The 18,744-nt window shown below is 42.2% G+C and overlaps 2 protein-coding genes across 2 annotated transcripts; both read left to right on the top strand.

Annotated features, from left to right (window-relative positions):
* Positions 1 to 11,950: 11,950 nt before the first annotated feature.
* On the top strand, positions 11,951 to 13,708 carry LOC140806717 (uncharacterized). The gene is made up of 3 exons (XM_073163256.1): positions 11,951 to 12,282; positions 12,337 to 13,328; positions 13,470 to 13,708. The coding sequence occupies exons 1-3, from the start codon at positions 11,951 to 11,953 to the stop codon at positions 13,706 to 13,708; spliced, it is 1,563 nt and encodes a 520-aa protein (XP_073019357.1).
* A 2,350-nt stretch (positions 13,709 to 16,058) lies between these two features.
* Positions 16,059 to 17,146, top strand: LOC140806716 (uncharacterized). The gene is made up of 2 exons (XM_073163255.1): positions 16,059 to 16,193; positions 16,340 to 17,146. The coding sequence occupies exons 1-2, from the start codon at positions 16,059 to 16,061 to the stop codon at positions 17,144 to 17,146; spliced, it is 942 nt and encodes a 313-aa protein (XP_073019356.1).
* Positions 17,147 to 18,744: the final 1,598 nt, after the last annotated feature.

Genomic DNA, 18,744 nt, shown 5'->3' with positions numbered 1-18,744 from the left:
GTGTGTACACGGACCCCTAGCCCGGGTCCGTGTACTGGTCCGTCTACCTACTGTATCATACGTGCCGTGAACAAGAAGGGGCACGGACCCCGTGCTTGGGTCCGGATGGGGGTCCGTGTAGGCTCTGGAAGAAGGCATCGACTGAAACATGAAGACACGGACCCCGTGAGAGGGTACGGGTGGGGGTCCGTGTACGTACTGCCTAGACGCACTAAGTGAAAAGTAACGGCACGGACCCCGTGCTCAGGTCCGTGTCCGGGTCCGTGTGGCCACTGTACGTCGAAACCTGCGAGAAATCTTATACACTGTCTACACACCCAAGTTGACACTTGAATATAATGGTTCAACACTTTAAGACCCTTCTTAGGACACTATAACATTGCATCAAACTTATACAAACACCTCAAAAATACGACGCCCACTATACAACACAATGCAACACCAATTATGCAATTGACATCAATCGATTTCCTACGAATTTAAACCGATTCAAACACCTAACGACGTCCAACGAAAACCATGAAAAATACAACAAACCTCAATACTAACATACTTATACGCAGCAACGATCGCCCGTCGATTTCCAACGAAGCCTGCAACATAAAACTTCAAAAATCCAATGATACCAAACTTTTCTTAAAATTACAGTTTGAGCAGTCACACGAAAAATATCATAACTCTCTCATTTTTCGTCCAAAAATCTCGTACTTTATATCAAATCGAAGGTATCGAAAAGTTCTACGTTTTTGCCGTTGAACGTTTTCCCAAAATATGAACAGAAAATTCGCAGTATTTGAAAAGACAGCAAAAACAAGTTTTAGATCTAAAGTTTTACCCTCGAAATTGATCCGATCTATAATCCGCTCAAACTACTAACATGATACATAACTTTTACGCATAAAAATCAACGCAACACATAATATGACTTGATCGATACAGCAAGAACAGAATATACGTGCCTTATGATATCAAACGTTACCGAAACGGCGTCACCGAAGCGGAGATAGAGAGGGGCTTGATCCGGGACGAACGTGGCACCGTTTTCTTGCAATAATATTGACCGAAATCTGCTGGATTTTGAGGGGGAAGGGGGCGGCTGCTCTAGGCTAAGAACCCTAGGTTTTCTTTCTCTCAAAATAATGAAACTTGAATTGAGACTTGTGTGTGTGTTTTGTGCGCTACAGGTGTGTGTAAAAGTGTGTAATTTGTGTGTGTAGCGTGTGTTTTAAAATATTAGGAGACTAACTTTTGTTTAATTAAAATAATAGTCTACTAATCCAAAACACTAACTCACACTTAACTTTTAAATAAAGCTCTTTAGTTAAAATTTCACACACCATACTAGACTTTAAAAGTTTAAAAATCACTAATTAAATGTTTAGGCTATAAATACTAAAACTCACTAAATTATTTAAAATACCCCCAAACTCAACTAAAAATAAAATACCACTTTTAAAATTGCCAAAAATCGTCCCCGGGTCTTTTCCTCAATCCCGCCTCGAATAATCGCCTGAAACATGAAACTCGAAAAATATATTTTAACGTGCATTGCATAAACGTAATTAAATTAAAAATAATGCATTTAAATAATATGCATGACTAAACTTCTTTAAAATTAATTAAATGCTTTAATAATTTAAATAAATGCATGGGTTATACGTGTACTGAAATCGGGTTCTACAGTTCCTCCCCCACTTATATAAATTTCGTCCTCGAAATTAAGTCTTACCGAACAACTCCGGGTAGCGAAGTCTCATATCTGCCTCTGACTCCCAAGTGGCCTCTTCCACTGATTGGTTCAGCCACTGAACTTTGACTAGCTTAGTCACTTTGTTCCGGAGCCTGCGCTCCTGACTGTCGAGAATTTGAGTCGGTCTCTCCTCATAAGACAAATCTGGAGCAAGCTGCAAAGGCTCATAACTCAGAATGTGCGAAGGGTTAGCCAAATATTTCCTTAGCATCGAGACGTGGAACACATTGTGTACCCCGGCCAGTTTCGGCGGAAGGGCTACACGATAGGCTAATGTCTCAACTCTGTCAAGAATCTCGAACGGTCCAATAAACCTCGGACTCAACTTGCCTCTTTTCCCAAATCTCATAACACCCTTCATGGGTGCTATCTTGACGAAAACGTGGTCCCCAAAGGCAAACTCGAGATCTCTCCTCCTCTTATCGGCGTAGCTCTTCTGACGGCTTTGGGCGGTCTTCATTCTGTCACGAATCTTGACCACCACTTCTGCAGTCTGCTGAACTATCTCTGGGCCTAGATCTGTTCTCTCACCAACTTCGTCCCAATGAACTGGCGATCTGCACTTCCGACCATACAACGCTTCATAGGGAGCCATACCAATAGATGCTTGGAAGCTGTTGTTGTATGTGAACTCCACTAGAGGTAGTCTAGACTCCCAAGCTCCTTGAAAATCAATCATACAGGCTCTTAGCAAATCCTCCAGAATCTGGATCACTCGCTCAGACTGACCGTCTGTCTGCGGGTGAAAAGCCGTACTAAACAGTAGCTTCGTCCCCATGGCAGCATGCAAGCTCTTCCAGAAGGACGATGTAAACCTTGGGTCCCTGTCGGACACAATCGAAACTGGGAAACCATGCAAACGGACTATCTCCTTAATATAAAGCTCCGCATACTGCGTTATGGAGAAAGTCGTCTTCACTGGCAGAAAGTGCGCTGACTTAGTGAGTCGGTCCACTATAACCCAAATAGAATTAAAACCTCTGACTGACTTAGGTAACCCAACGACGAAATCCATAGTGATGTTCTCCCATTTCCACTCTGGGATAGGGAGGGGCTTAAGCAAACCTGCTGGCCTCTGATGCTCTGCCTTTACCTGCTGACATGTGAGGCACTCAGATACAAATCTGCGGATGTCTCTCTTCATCCCTGGCCACCAATACAGAATCTGCAGGTCTTTGTACATCTTGGTACCTCCTGGGTGAATAGAATACGGAGATGCTTGCGCCTCTGTCAGAATATCCTGTCTGATCGAATCAACACTAGGCACCCACATCCTGCCTCTGTATCTCACGATACCATCTGACACTGTGTACAAAACACTGCCCTTAGCTTCGTCCTTCAGTCTCCATTTCTGTAGTTGCTCATCTGAAGACTGTCCTGCTCGGATGCGGTCTAGTAAGTCAGATTTGACTGTCAGATTAGACAGTCTAGGAGCTCTGCCCTTATGATAAACCTCTAGACCAAACCGCTGAATCTCAGACTGAAGAGGTCTCTGAACTGACAATTGTGCTATGACTGCCACTTTTCTGCTCAAAGCGTCTGCTACGACGTTAGCTTTTCCCGGATGGTAGCTAATCTCGCAATCATAGTCTTTCACAAGTTCTAACCACCGTCTCTGTCTCATATTCAGCTCTTTCTGCGTGAAGAAATATTTGAGACTTTTGTGATCGGTGAAAATCTGACACTTCTCGCCGTATAAGTAATGTCTCCAAATCTTCAATGCAAAGACAACTGCGGCTAATTCCAAATCGTGAGTCGGGTAGTTCTTCTCATGCACCTTTAACTGTCTGGAAGCATAAGCTATAACTCTACCCTGCTGCATCAACACTGCTCCTAAACCGAGTTTAGATGCATCGGTGTATAACACATAGTCCCCTTGCCCTGATGGCATGGCTAACACCGGTGCTGAAATGAGAGCTTGCTTCAAGGTGTCGAAGCTCTTCTGACATTCATCACTCCACACAAATTTAGCATTTTTCTTGGTTAGTGAAGTGAGTGGCACTGCTATAGACGAAAATCCCCGAATAAACTTACGGTAGTAACCCGCTAAACCCAAAAAGCTGCGGATCTCTGATGCATTCTTTGGCTCTACCCATTCCTTGACAGCTGCCACTTTGGCTGGATCCACTTCAATCCCTCTACTAGACACTATATGCCCCAAAAACGCGACTTTCTGCAACCAGAACTCGCACTTACTGAATTTTTCATACAACTTACGGCTCTGCAAAGTCTGCAAAACTGTCCTCAAGTGCTGGTCGTGCTCCTCATGGCTCTTCGAGTATATGAGGATATCGTCAATGAACACTATGACGAACTGATCGAGGAACGGCTGGAATACTCGGTTCATGAGATCCATGAAAATAGCTGGAGCATTGGTCAATCCAAACGGCATCACTAAGAACTCGTAATGCCCGTATCTGGTCCTGAAAGCTGTCTTATGCACATCTGCATCCTTTACTCTCAGTTGGTGATACCCTGATCGAAGATCGATTTTGGAGAACACGACAGCTCCCTGCAACTGATCGAACAAATCTTCGATCCTAGGCAACGGGTACTTATTCTTGATCGTTACCTTGTTCAACTCACGGTAATTGATGCACAGTCTCATGCTCCCATCCTTCTTTTTCACAAAGAGTACTGGTGCGCCCCACGGTGAGAAGCTCGGGCGGATAAACTCCTTGTCTAAGAGTTCTTGAATCTGCTGTTTGAGTTCTAGCATCTCTGTTGGAGCTAATCTGTACGGTGCCTTAGAGATGGGCACTGTACCTGGCATGAGGTCAATGGCAAACTCCACCTCTCGATCTGTTGGAAGGCCTGCGACGTCGTCTGGGAAGACGCCTGGAAATTCACTGACTACTGGCACTTCCGAAATAGAAGGAGTGGGCACGTCAGGCGCTGCTATAACACTGGCCAAGAAAGCCTGACATCCCTTTGAAAGTAATTTCCTCGCCTGCATGCACGAAATCATACGAGGAAAACTTCTCCATCTAACCGGCTCGAATAAAAACTGCTCCATACCGAGCGGTCTGACCAACACTGACCTCTTCTGAAAATCGATTAGAACTCTGTTCTTAGTCAGCCAGTCCATACCCAAAATGATATCGAACTCTGGCATCGGCAAAACGATCAAATCTGCATACACTAGGTGGCCCTGTAGTTCTAGATCGATATCCCTGATCACACTGGTAGCTAACAACTCTTCCCCTGATGGGACTGTCACTGAGAAGTTCAAGTCTAGACCGATGGACTTGATGTCCAGGTGATTAGCAAAGGTCTCTGATATAAAGGAGTGAGTGGCTCCTGAATCTATCAGTGCAGTGGTAGCTAATCTCTTTATAAAAATGTTCCCGGTCAGTAAAGTCGTGTCTGGATCTGCCTCCTGAGCATGCATGGCAAAAACCCTCCCTTGGGTTGGTTGCTTCCACTGCGGACACTCCTTAAGCATGTGGTCGGTTGCACCACACTTGAAGCACTTGCCTGATCCATACAAGCATGGTCCTGGATGTTGGCGGTTGCATTTAGGACACACTGGGTAAGCGGCGGGCTTCTGAGGCGCCCCCTGCTGTTGCATCGGACCCTTGCCCTTCTGTGGGCCATGGTGAGGTTTCTTTCCAGGCTGCCCCTGGTAAGTTTCTTAAATGGTGGCCGCTGCTGATACTGTTGCTGCTGTTGCGGTGCCTGAAAGGGCCTCTTGCCCAGGCGGTCCTTCTCAATCTCCCTCATGTCCTGCTCTGCCTCCAACGCCCTCGCTACTGCGACCTCATAGGTCATAGGCCCTACCACCTTCACGTCACGGCGCAAGATCGGCCGCATCCCAAGGAGAAAGTGTCTCACCTTGGCCTGAGCATCATTGGTGATCAAGGGCATAAATTGGCAACCCTTTTCAAACTTCTGCACATAATCAGCTACGCTGCTATCTCCCTGTCGTAGTGTCATGAACTCTCCAATCAGTTTTGTACGCACTTCCTCAGTGAAGTACTTGGAGTAGAACACCTCCTTGAACCCATTCCACGTGAGAGTCTGTAGGTTAACTATCACGGATGCGCTCTCCCACCAAACTCTTGCACTCCCATGAAGTAGAAAGATAGCGCACCTCACTCGATCAGTATCCTGCAACTCCATGAAATCGAAGATTACTTCGATGGATTTAACCCATCCCTCTGCTATCAATGGGTCCGTCGTCCCTGAGAATTTGTCTGGGTGCATCCTGCTGAATCTCTCATAGACAGCCTCAGCTCTGGGTCTCGCCCCTGCATCAGCCACTGTCTGGTTACCCATAAACTGGGCAAAGAACTGAGTCATTCCGGCCATCATCTGGGCCTGCATGTCGGGTGGTGGAGGTGGTGGAGGATTGGCTCTCTCCTCGCCTCGAGGCTCTCTGTCCTCCTCCCTATCTTCCCGGTTAATCTCACGTCTAGGAGGCATACTGTTTAACATAATTTACCCAACACGTAAACCCAACATGCATGATTATAATACTAATGACAAAAGATGCACGTAATTTGAACTTAAAACATATACATGCTGAAATCATGACTTAATGCATAGTACATAGCATAACTCAAAACTTTTAAAACTTACAGACTTGAGGTGTGACTTCGAGAGCTTCTTGCGACTGGCAGTAGGCGTAACCCTTTACAAGAACACCGCTCTGATACCAACTGTAACGAACCGTACTTAACTACTTGGAATTTGCGGAAAAATTAAAAATTTTATTCAAATAAAACGTTTGTACGGACGTCACCCAACATTCACATAAATATCGTTAAAATATTCCATCATCCAATAAACGTTTGCTAAAAGAATGCTGTCTCAAAACGTCTCACATAAAAAAAACAAAACATCAGAGTAGTTTAAAAGTTTGCATAAACATAAGCTCGCGGTCCTCGGGTTTAGCCTGCCACTCAGCCCAAGCCTGCCCCTTGGTCGCCACCTCCTGTCTCCTGCGCATCGTACTCACCTGCATCGATCAAATCTAGTGAGTCTAAAGACTCAACACGTATAAACTGGAAGTAACGAGTACTACATAATAAAAATCGCATGCTTCTTTAAAATAGGACATACATAACTTTAAATTGGACTTGCATAAACTTCAACTTGAAATAAGCTTGAACTTGAACATACATACTACGACGTGCCATGAACATAAACTTTTCTTAAACATGCTTTCATACTTCAACATACTTAACTGCATAATTTTACGTGGAGGATGTTTCAAAGCAAGTGACCCTTAACATGATAAACGCCTGATCAGACTCACCACAGTACTGGGCTGACAGGGACGTATCCACTGTCGCATACATAAGATCCCTGTTCATGATTTAACAGGCCAGTTGATCCACGTTCATAATTTAACGCTTCACAACCACGATCTAACCCGTTCATAATTTAACGGGCGGATTGGTCCCCGTTCATGATTTAACGCTTTCCAATCCTTAACTTTCGTTGGTCACAAGACAATTAGCATACCTCAAAGCTTAAAATACTTTCTTGCACGTCATACATACTTACTTGGCGCTGTGGGATTCGTTGGACTTCGACTGGGGCCGTCGCTGCGACATACTAACATGAATTTCAATCTTAACTTGCATAACTTAAACGTAGAGAAATGATGCTTACTCTCGAGCTCCATCATATCTTAGGACCTTCTATAATCTCCCATGACATGACCTTAACAATCCTTGCACTAACCCATGACATCAAACCTTGGAACCAAAAATAATATTCTCCCCAAACAGTGTGTACACGGACCCCTAGCCCGGGTCCGTGTACTGGTCCGTCTACCTACTGTATCATACGTGCCGTGAACAAGAAGGGGCACGGACCCCGTGCTTGGGTCCGGATGGGGGTCCGTGTAGGCTCTGGAAGAAGGCATCGACTGAAACATGAAGACACGGACCCCGTGAGAGGGTCCGGGTGGGGGTCCGTGTACGTACTGCCTAGACGCACTAAGTGAAAAGTAACGGCACGGACCCCGTGCTCAGGTCCGTGTCCGGGTCCGTGTGGCCACTGTACGTCGAAACCTGCGAGAAATCTTATACACTGTCTACACACCCAAGTTGACACTTGAATATAATGGTTCAACACTTTAAGACCCTTCTTAGGACACTATAACATTGCATCAAACTTATACAAACACCTCAAAAATACGACGCCCACTATACAACACAATGCAACACCAATTATGCAATTGACATCAATTGATTTCCTACGACTTTAAACCGATTCAAACGCCTAACGACGTCCAACGAAAACCATGAAAAATACAACAAACCTCAATACTAACATACTTATACGCAGCAACGATCGCCCGTCGATTTCCAACGAAGCCTGCAACATAAAACTTCAAAAATCCAATGATACCAAACTTTTCTTAAAATTACAGTTTGAGCAGTCACACGAAAAATATCATAACTCTCTCATTTTTCGTCCAAAAATCTCGTACTTTATATCAAATCGAAGGTATCGAAAAGTTCTACGTTTTTGCCGTTGAAAGTTTTCCCAAAATATGAACAGAAAATTCGCAGTATTTGAAAAGACAGCAAAAACGAGTTTTAGATCTAAAGTTTTACCCTCGAAATTGATCCGATCTATAATCCGCTCAAACTACTAACATGATACATAACTTTTACGCATAAAAATCAACGCAACACATAATATGACTTGATCGATACAGCAAGAACAGAATATACGTGCCTTATGATATCAAACGTTACCGAAACGGCGTCACCGAAGCGGAGATAGAGAGGGGCTTGATCCGGGACGAACGTGGCACCGTTTTCTTGCAATAATATTGACCGAAATCTGCTGGAATTTGAGGGGGAAGGGGGCGGCTGCTCTAGGCTAAGAACCCTAGGTTTTCTTTCTCTCAAAATAATGAAACTTGAATTGAGACTTGTGTGTGTGTTTTGTGCGCTACAGGTGTGTGTAAAAGTGTGTAATTTGTGTGTGTAGCGTGTGTTTTAAAATATTAGGAGACTAACTTTTGTTTAATTAAAATAATAGTCTACTAATCCAAAACACTAACTCACACTTAACTTTTAAATAAAGCTCTTTAGTTAAAATTTCACACACCATACTAGACTTTAAAAGTTTAAAAATCACTAATTAAATGTTTAGGCTCAAAATACTAAAACTCACTAAATTATTTAAAATACCCACAAACTCAACTAAAAATAAAATACCACTTTTAAAATTGCCAAAAATCGTCCCCGGGTCTTTTCCTCAATCCCGCCTCGAATAATCGCCTGAAACATGAAACTCGAAAAATATATTTTAACGTGCATTGCATAAACGTAATTAAATTAAAAATAATGCATTTAAATAATATGCATGACTAAACTTCTTTAAAATTAATTAAATGCTTTAATAATTTAAATAAATGCATGGGTTATACGTGTACTGAAATCGGGTTCTACAACACTTCTCTTTGAAAAATCCTCATATTTTTCTAGTGCAAAATATGAGGAGATCTACCTAGTTAGTTGTGGGCCTAATTTGAAGGAAAGATTTCAAGAACAAGGAAAGCTTGTAGAGGGTCTTGCCATTCAAGAGCTTAGTTGTTTGACAACTAAGTTGGAGCCATAATCAATCTCTTGAGATTGATAGGTACATTTCTAAACACACTATGAATGTCATTTTTGTGTTTTATTGTATTTGCTACACAAAGAACATGGTGGCCGAAATATTGTATGTAAAATTCGATTTTTTGAACTTCCGTTGCACTTCCGGTCACCGTAACCGATCCCCTTTCAGAACCGACACCTCGAGACACATCCTAGCATGCTAAAACATAGAACCAACTTCATACAAGCACCCAAAGCAATGACGTCCACCTTACGACACATACAATTCAAAAACGTGGCAATTGACACTAAATCGGTTCCTACGACTTCTAGTGTATTCGAGTGCCTATCAACGCCGAACGACATGTCAAATAACAATCAAACATCATACTGATCATACCTAGATGCAACAACGATCACCCATCGATTCCAAACGAAGCCTGCCACAATAAAGTCTCAAAAACATATCAATACATAATTTTCTGAAAAATGCAGTTTGAGCAGTCCAACGAAAACGGTCATAACTCACTCATTTTTATCCAAATATTTCGAATTTTATATCAAATCGAAGGTATCAAAAAGTTATACAATTTTCAAGCTGAAAGTTTTCTCAGATTCATGACCGAAAAATCGCAGTATTTGAAAATACAGTAAAAACGAGTTTCAGATCTAAAATTTTTCTCAAAACTGATCCAAACCCTTTTCTGCTCAAACGTTGAATGTCATTGATAAGCACAAATTATATAGCATTTTAGGGATTTTATTTTGTCATATTCGTGCTTATCTGGCATTTTTTATTCCAAGTCTCGCGCTTAATTCGTCTCATTATGGTTATTTGCAGGTTTGACCAAAAGATAGTGAAAGCCAAAGGAATGAAAGAAATGTCAAGCTCGCAGTGCCATGTCACGAAATACCCGGAAAAATAGGAAAGCTTCACAAGAGAGAACCCGGACCCAAAGACGGACACCGTCTAAGGGTCCGTGCACATCAACCCCCAAAGAAGAGAAAAGCCGAGTCTACACGGACCTGTAACCGGACCCCTACACGGGGTCCGTGTCCTTCACCATCCGAGAATCGATTTTACAGAGTCTACATGGACCCCAGGACGGACCTATACACGGGGTCCGTGTCCACCATTCGGGAAGAATTCTTGGGCAGAGTCTACACGGACCCTTTCCCGGATGCAAGCACGGGGTCCGTTTATGTAATATTAGAATGAGATCCTGCGAAGATTTGCTCGTGAATTTGAAGAGGAATAAAAGAGGAAAACCTAGACATTTTAAGGGGTTGTTGAATATTCGAGAGACAGCCGACTTTTGGAGGAAAAAGGCGCAAGTTTTGACACTTTTGAAAACGGCGACGACTGGGAAAAACGAGAGGAAAATCATCACACTTTACACGCAAGATCCGCGCCCGTCATTGAGATTTCTCTTCTCTTTTATTTTCTTATTTTTAGACATGAATTCAAACATTAAATTTGATTTTAGTTTTGAATTTATGGAGTAGTTTTTCTTGTGATCGGGACCACGATAGGGACAAACGACTGATTTTGTTTATTCGTTGGATGGTTTGATTCATAAATTATTTTATGTTATTGATTAATGTTTGCGTAATTTTCGTGCTTTTAATTTGGCAAATTATTTTCATGTTTGTCGTTCGATCTTGACTCGAAAGGGAATAGATTGAATTTAGCTTCAAAAATATTAATCAACACACGGTTAAACCGACTAGAAATAGTATTCGGTTTCAGTGTGTGATTTTAGGCGACAGCTGTAATTCTATCGTTGATGCATGCATTTTCGTTTAATTAAATTCAATTAGAAATAATTGGACTGTTAAATGAAAACAAGATTATAAATTCTAGAAATAAATTTATAATTAAATTAGAGGATTACATCGTGACTTCGAATAATTGATAGTCGAATAATTACAGTGCTTGAATTTAATCAGAGTTTGTTACCGTTGTGTATTCCCGATCATTCTATTTAAATTTGAAAATCCCACGTTCCAATCTTCTCTGATGTTTGATTTAGTCATTAATTTCGCATAAATTAGTTTAAAAATTTACTTAGTTGAAATAATAATCAAATCGCTCGTTATTGTTTGCCTAGATTAAATAAAATAATTAAATCTTAGTAATTAAAAAATAGTCTCTGTGGGATCGATACTTGGACTGTTCGTCCATTTACTATAACTTGACCTAGTCCGCTTGCTAGAATTAATCCCAACCGAATTTGCCGGTCAAGTTTTTGACGCCGTTGCCGGGGACTATTTATTTGATATTAGGATAAATTATTCGTTTGAGACTAGGCTTTTATTCTTAGTTTTAAATCTTTCATTCTTTCTTTAGCATTTTAATTAGATTAACTTTGTTTCAGCTTTTCATACTCTTTTGGAGCTTCAATCTTGCACTTTAATTTTGATTTCAGGGGTTAGCTCGTGTTATATGAGCCGTGCTCAAGACGTCAGGAATCTAGTGCCACTTGATCTTGAGATTGAAAGCACTCTCCGCAGTATCCGCAGAGCTCGAAGGAACAACGACTTAACCCTGGAGTTTGAATCTGAAGCATAATCTGAAATAGACCGTAAACCAGAGGTTGAGGAAATGGCCGGAGAATAGGATAATCGGACGCTGATGGAACTTCATCGACCCGCATTCGGAGGTTATGGGTCTAGTATTGTGCGTCCCACAATACAGGCTAATACATTTGAGCTTAAACCGGGCATCATCCAGATGATCCAACTTCAAGTCAAATTTGGAGGATCACCTTCCGAAGACCCTAATGCACATCTGGAAAACTTTCTGTCAATCTGTGACACAATCAAGTGCAATGGGGTGAGGACTGATGCCATTCGACTCAGATTATTCCCATTCTCCCTACAAGGAGAGGCTATGGAGTGGCTTCGAGACCTTCCAGCTGGCTCTATCACGACTTGGGAAGGATTGGTCGAGTTCTTTATGCACAGGTATTTTCCCCCAACTAAGATTACATAGTTAAGAAATGAAATTACATCATTTAGACAGAGAGATGGGGAATCACTGAATTCAGCATGGGCGAGTTTCAAGAAAATGTTAAGGATGTGCCCGAGACATGGCTTTTCAATAGGCCAACAGGTTGAGACATTCTATTATGGAGTAGATCCTTCTGTGAGATCTATGCTCGATGCGGCAGCAAACGGAAGCTTGTACAGGAAAACGGCAACCGCAGCGCTCGAAATCTTATCTAATATGGCAGAGAGCAATGTGGGTTGGCAAGACAACCGCAGGGAAGAGAAGGTAGGATTTCTAGAGATGGACGCTTTGACAGCGATCACAACGAAGCTTGACGGGTTGACACATCAGATGGCACAGTTACAGGCAAATAAATCAATACTAGTCAAACCGGTGCATAATATTCAGGGAAGTACTGAAACAGTTGGTGGATCATCTAGTGATATGCCCTTCACGCCAAATATGTCTTGTGAGGGGATACAGTGCTTTGGAGGAGACTCGGTGAATTATGTGGGAAACCAAGGTCGTCCACAATACAATCCATACAGTTTTTCATATAACCCGGGCTGGAGGAATCATCCGAATTTTGGATGGAAGCAACCTGAAACTTCTGTTGAGCAACTACAGTTTAATCCGCCACAACATCCTACACAGCAAAGACCTCCTCAACAACAACCTAAACCGCCACAAGGTGCAGGACCTTCTATGCCACCTGGTTTCAAGCCACATGATAGAAAGTCGAATCTTGAGGATATGCTTGCCAAGTACATAGCTGGGAATGAGATGAGATGGCAAAACCATGATGCCATGATGCAAAGAGTGGAGACGCAACTAGGGCAGTTAGCGACACAAATGGCTACACGAGCTCCGGGTACACTACCTAGTGACACGGAAAAGAATCCAAAAGGTGTCAATGCTGTCACGGCGACGTCCCTCATAAAGCAAGAATTGATCGATGTTGAAGGAGATGAGAAGGAGAAGAACATATCCAAGCAAGAGTCCAATGACACGAGGGAGAAAGGTAAGTCTCTAAACTCAAACTCGAATATTGATATTAAATCACTCCTCTTTCCCCAAAGAGCAAAGCAACTGCAATTGGATACTCAATTTTCAAAATTTCTTTAGATTTTCAAAAAGCTGCATATAAATATTCCATTTGCAGAAGCTTTAGCTCAAATGCCTTCATATGCAAAATTTCTTAAAGAGATTTTATCAAAAAAGAGGAAATTAGGTGACTTTGAGACAGTTAACCTTTCGGAGGAATGTTCTGCAATTCTACAAAATAAACTCCCTCTAAAGCTTAAGGATCCAGGTAGTTTCTCTATCCCTTGCACTATTGGAACTTCAAATTTCAGTAAAGCTTTGTGTGACTTAGGTGCAAGCATTAACTTAATGCCATAGTCTACTTTTGAGAAGTTACAGATAGATGAGGTAAAACCAACTACAATTTCCCTACAATTAGCTGATAGATCAATTAAATATCCTAGGGGAGTTGTAGAAGATGTGTTGGTGAAAGTTGATAAGTTCATATTTCCGGTGGATTTCATTGTGCTAGACATGGAGGAGGATCGAGAGATCCCTCTTATTTTAGGGAGACCATTCTTAGCCACCGGGAAAGCTTTGATAGATGTGCAAAAGGGCGAATTAGTCTTGAGGTTTAATGGAGAGAATGTCATATTCAATGTTTTTCAGTCCATCAAATATTCTAATGATACTTCTGATTGTTTTCGAATTGATGCTACTGATGAGTTTGTTGAGTGTGATTTACAGGGACTGATAGGTGAGGACCCTTTGGAGGTTTGCTTAACTCATTCGTCTCCACAAGAATTGGGAAAACAAGAGCTTGATGAATGTATCTCCTATTTGGAGGCAGGCAGACCGCTGTCGAAAACGGTAAACTCTAGGATTGGGGAGCTTGGGCATGTCCCACGACCTTTAAAATCATCCATCGAATAAGCCCCGATCCTAGAGATGAAACCTCTTCCCTCGCACTTAAAATATCTGTTTTTACTTGATAATGATAAACTTCCAGTGATTGTTTCATCTACTTTGACAGGTAAGGAGGAAGAAAAGTTGTTGTGAGTGTTGAGGGAGAATATCAAAGCCATCGGCTGGAGCATCGCAGACATTAAGGGGATCAGCTCTTCTATGTGTATGCACAAGATTCTGATGGAGGCCGATCACAAGACATCTACTCAACCTCAAAGGCGTCTGAACCCGGCTATGCTAGAAGTGGTGAAGAAAGAGGTGATTAAGCTACTGGACGCAGGTATTATCTACCCGATTTCTGATAGTAGGTGGGTCAGTCCAGTACAGGTTGTTCCAAAGAAAGGTGGGATCACTGTAATGAATTGATTCCCACGAGAACTGTTACAGGGTGGCGGGTTTGCATCGATTATAGAAAACTTAACAACGCCACCCGTAAAGATCATTTCCCCCTCCCGTTTATTGATCAAATGTTGGAAAGGCTAGCTGGCCATTCTTTTTATTGTTTTCTGGATGGTTATTCTGGTTATATGAAAATTCCAATTGACCCTGAAGATCAGGAGAAAACCACTTTTACTTGTCCTTATGGGACATTTGCATATAAACGAATGTCATTCGGTCTATGTAATGCACCAGCGACTTTCCAACGATGCATGATGGCAATTTTTCATGATATGATTGAGGATTTCATTGAGATATTCGTGGATGACTTTTCTGTATTCGGATCCTCGTTTGATACTTGTTTAATTAACCTGTCTAAGGTTTTGGAGAGATGTGAGGAGTCGAATTTGGTCTTAAATTGGGAAAAATGTCATTTTATGGTGAGAGAGGGAATAGTGTTGGGGCATAAAATTTCTGAAAATGGGATTGAGGTTGATAAGGAAAAGATAGAAGTGATTGAGAAACTCCCAGCCCCAACCAAAATTAGAGGAGTGCGTAGTTTTCTCGGGCATGCGGGATTCTACAGACGTTTTATAAAAGATTTTTCTAGCATTGCCAAGCCTATGACTAATTTACTGATAAAAGAGGTGCCTTTTGATTTTTCTGTCGAGTGTGTGCAGGCATTTCAGATCCTGAAAGAGAAATTGATCAGAGCAACTGTGATGATAGCACCTGACTGGGGGTCGCCATTTGAGGTGATGTGTGATGCAAGCAACACAGCGCTAGGGGCAGCGTTGGGGAAAAAGAGAGAAAAATGTATCCATGTCATCTACTACGCTAGCATGACACTGTCAGCTGCCCAACTGAACTATGCCACTACAGAAAAAGAGCTCCTCGCCGTGGTGTTTGCTTTGGACAAGTTTAGATCATATTTGATAGGGAGTAAAGTTGTCGTGCACACCGAACATTCAGCATTGAAATATCTTATGTCCAAGAAGGATGCAAAACCAAGACTAATTCGCTGGATTCTTCTTTTGCAGGAATTTGACTTGGAAATAATCGATAGGAAGGGCACAGAAAATCAAGTTGCAGACCATCTCTCTCGTTTGGAAAATCCTATTCAAGGAAATGACTTTATTCGAGACGATTTTTCCGGATGAACAACTCTTTGAAATCAACAGTTTACCATGGTATGCCGATTTTGTTAATTATCTATCAAGTAAGTTCATTCCTCCCCACTTTACTTATCAGCAAAAGAAGAAATTTTTTTCCGATTTGAAATATTATTTGTGGGAGGATCCTTATTTGTTTAGAATATATGCAGACGGTATAATCCGTAGTTGTGTTCCCCAAGAAGAGGTAAGTGAAATTTTGTTTCATTGTCATGCTGGTCCGGCTGGAGGCCACTTTGGGGCAACTAGAACTGCATCCAAAGTCCTCCAGTCCTGTTTTTATTGGCCTACTCTTTTTAAGGATGCACATGAATATGTCACAAAATGTTCAAATTGTCAGCGCACAGGTAATATCTCCAAGAGACATGACTTACCTCTTAATAATATTCTTGTATGTGAATTATTTGATGTATGGAGTATCGATTTCATGGGTCCGTTCCCGATTTCTTTTGGGAACAAGTATTAATTGGTGGCTGTATACTATGTTTCTAAGTGGGTGGAAGCAATTGCAAGCAAAACAAATGATTCTAGGGTTGTCGTTCAATTTCTTATGAAAAATATTTTTTCACGTTTTGGCACACCTAGAGCCATTATTAGCGATGTGGGCACTCACTTTTGTAATCGTCAGTTTGATAGTCTGTTGGCTAAGTATGGGGTCCGACATAAGGTGGCAACACCTTATCACCCCCAAACTAGTGGCCAAGTCGAGGTTTCAAACAGAGAACTGAAACGTATTCTTGAGAAGACCGTCGGTGCTTCGAGGAAAGAATGGTCTACGAAACTCGACGATGCACTGTGGGCATACCGCACTGCTTTTAAAACCCCCATTGGCATGTCTCCTTTTAAATTGCTGAATGGGAAGTCGTGTCACCTACCTGTCGAACTTGAGCTTAAGGCTTACTGGGCTAGTAAATTTTTAAATTTTGATGCTAAAGCCACAGGTGACGAGAGAGTGCTACAACTGAATGAACTGGATGAGTTTAGGTTGGAAGCCTACGAGAATGCCAAGCTTTACAAAGAGAAAACCAAACGTTGGCATGATCAGAACATAGTCCATCGAGAATTTGTGGTGGGACAACTGGTCATGTTATATAATTCTCGCCTGAAATTGATGCCAGGTAAGTTGCGTTCACGGTGGTCAGGTCCATATACTATCACACAAGTTTTCCCTTATGGGACCGTAGAGATCATTAGTGAAGCTACTGGAGTTTTCAAAGTTAATGGACATAGGCTGAAGGTTTATCATGGTGGGACCATACCCGATGAGCCGACCACAGTGGATCTGCAGGATCCAAACTGAATCAAGGGAGTACAGTTAGGCTATCGACTCTAAATTTAGCGCTTACTGGGAGGCAACCCAGTGTTTTATTTTAGTTTTCTTTCTATTTTTGTTTTATGCATTTGTTTAGTGTGCTAATCTCAGTTAATGGTGATCCAGGTAATTCATTCACTAGTGGTGGAATTTCTCAAGTGTGGAAGAATCTATCAGGGCGATCGGTTTCAAAACCTCAAATTGACCAGGGGAGTTTTTGTACAATTCTTGCATCTTGTGTGCTTTATTGAGTGTCAAATTTTTCTTTAGATTTATAGAATTTTACATGCATGGCATAACATTTGGGTTTGGGACGTATTTTTTTTAATCAAAAAAAAAATCCTTTTTCTAGTCTCGAGTCTACACGGACCATGCTCCGGCTTGGGTCCGGAGCATGGTCCGTGTAGACTCGAGACTAGAAAAAGGATTTTTTTTTTGATTAAAAAAAATACGTCCCAAACCCAAATGTTATGCCATGCATGTAAAATTCTATAAATCTAAAGAAAAATTTGACACTCAATAAAGCACACAAGATGCAAGAATTGTACAAAAACTCCCCTGGTCAATTTGAGGTTTTGAAACCGATCGCCCTGATAGATTCTTCCACACTTGAGAAATTCCACGGGGTCCGTGCTCTCAATCTTCGGGACTTCTCAGAATAAAATCGCGCAGACCCTACCCGAAATCCCCAAAACCCCAAATCGTTCTCCTCCATCTCTCACACCACCCACTCCCGTGCCGCCTCTCTCCGCTAACCGCCACCCTCGCCGCCGCCACATCACCGCCAGACCACCCCCTTCGCCGTGCTCTCAACGTCTTCTTCTGTTTTCTGGTAAGAGTGGCTACACCTTGTCTCCATTTGCCAATTATAAGTGTGGGGGATTTTGTGTACTGTAGAAGAGACAAATTTATCGCAATTTAGTCTATTATTGCTTGGGTTTCGTTCATCGTGTGTTAGCTTGTTGGATTTTGCTTGCCGCCCGTTATATCATCATTGTGGTAGTTGGAATTGAATTGTTATTGGAGGCTATTGACCGTAGATTGGCGGTGTTGTCCTCTAAATTCTTGAGTTGGTATTGAGTTGTGCATTATTTTGGTTGTTTGGGATCAATTGAATTGTGTTTCTGAGTTGGGATTGCTGTGATCCTTTGTTTGCCCCTTTGAGTCCGGCCGTTTATATCATCATGCCTCCTCGTCGACTAACCAGTAAGCGTGCACGAAGCGAGGCTTCCTCATCGTCTAGACACGCAAGAGTGCAGTTTGATTCCTCTAGATTCACCTCCCTCGAGAACTCTGAATGGTACTCGGCCCTCCACGGGAACTCCGTAATCGTTGAGCGTTCTATTCATCCGAGGATTGACGCCGAGGTGCCTCTGAGGGCTGAATTCGATAAGTTTGGTTGGGGGCCCCTCTTGGACATCTCCGGCCCATATTACCCTGACTTGATCTGGCAATTTTACGCAAATGTAGAAGAGAAAGAGATCACCGGATTGCCTCACTTGCGTAATTATGTAAAAGGCGTGCCGATTGAGGTGACCAGCACATACTTGGCTGCGATTTTAGGTGTCCCAGATGAAGGGCCACCG

Source organism: Primulina eburnea, chromosome 12 (assembly GCF_022965805.1).
Source record: "Primulina eburnea isolate SZY01 chromosome 12, ASM2296580v1, whole genome shotgun sequence".
Taxonomy (NCBI): Eukaryota; Viridiplantae; Streptophyta; class Magnoliopsida; order Lamiales; family Gesneriaceae; genus Primulina; species Primulina eburnea.
This window is presented reverse-complemented; position numbering and strand designations above follow the sequence as displayed.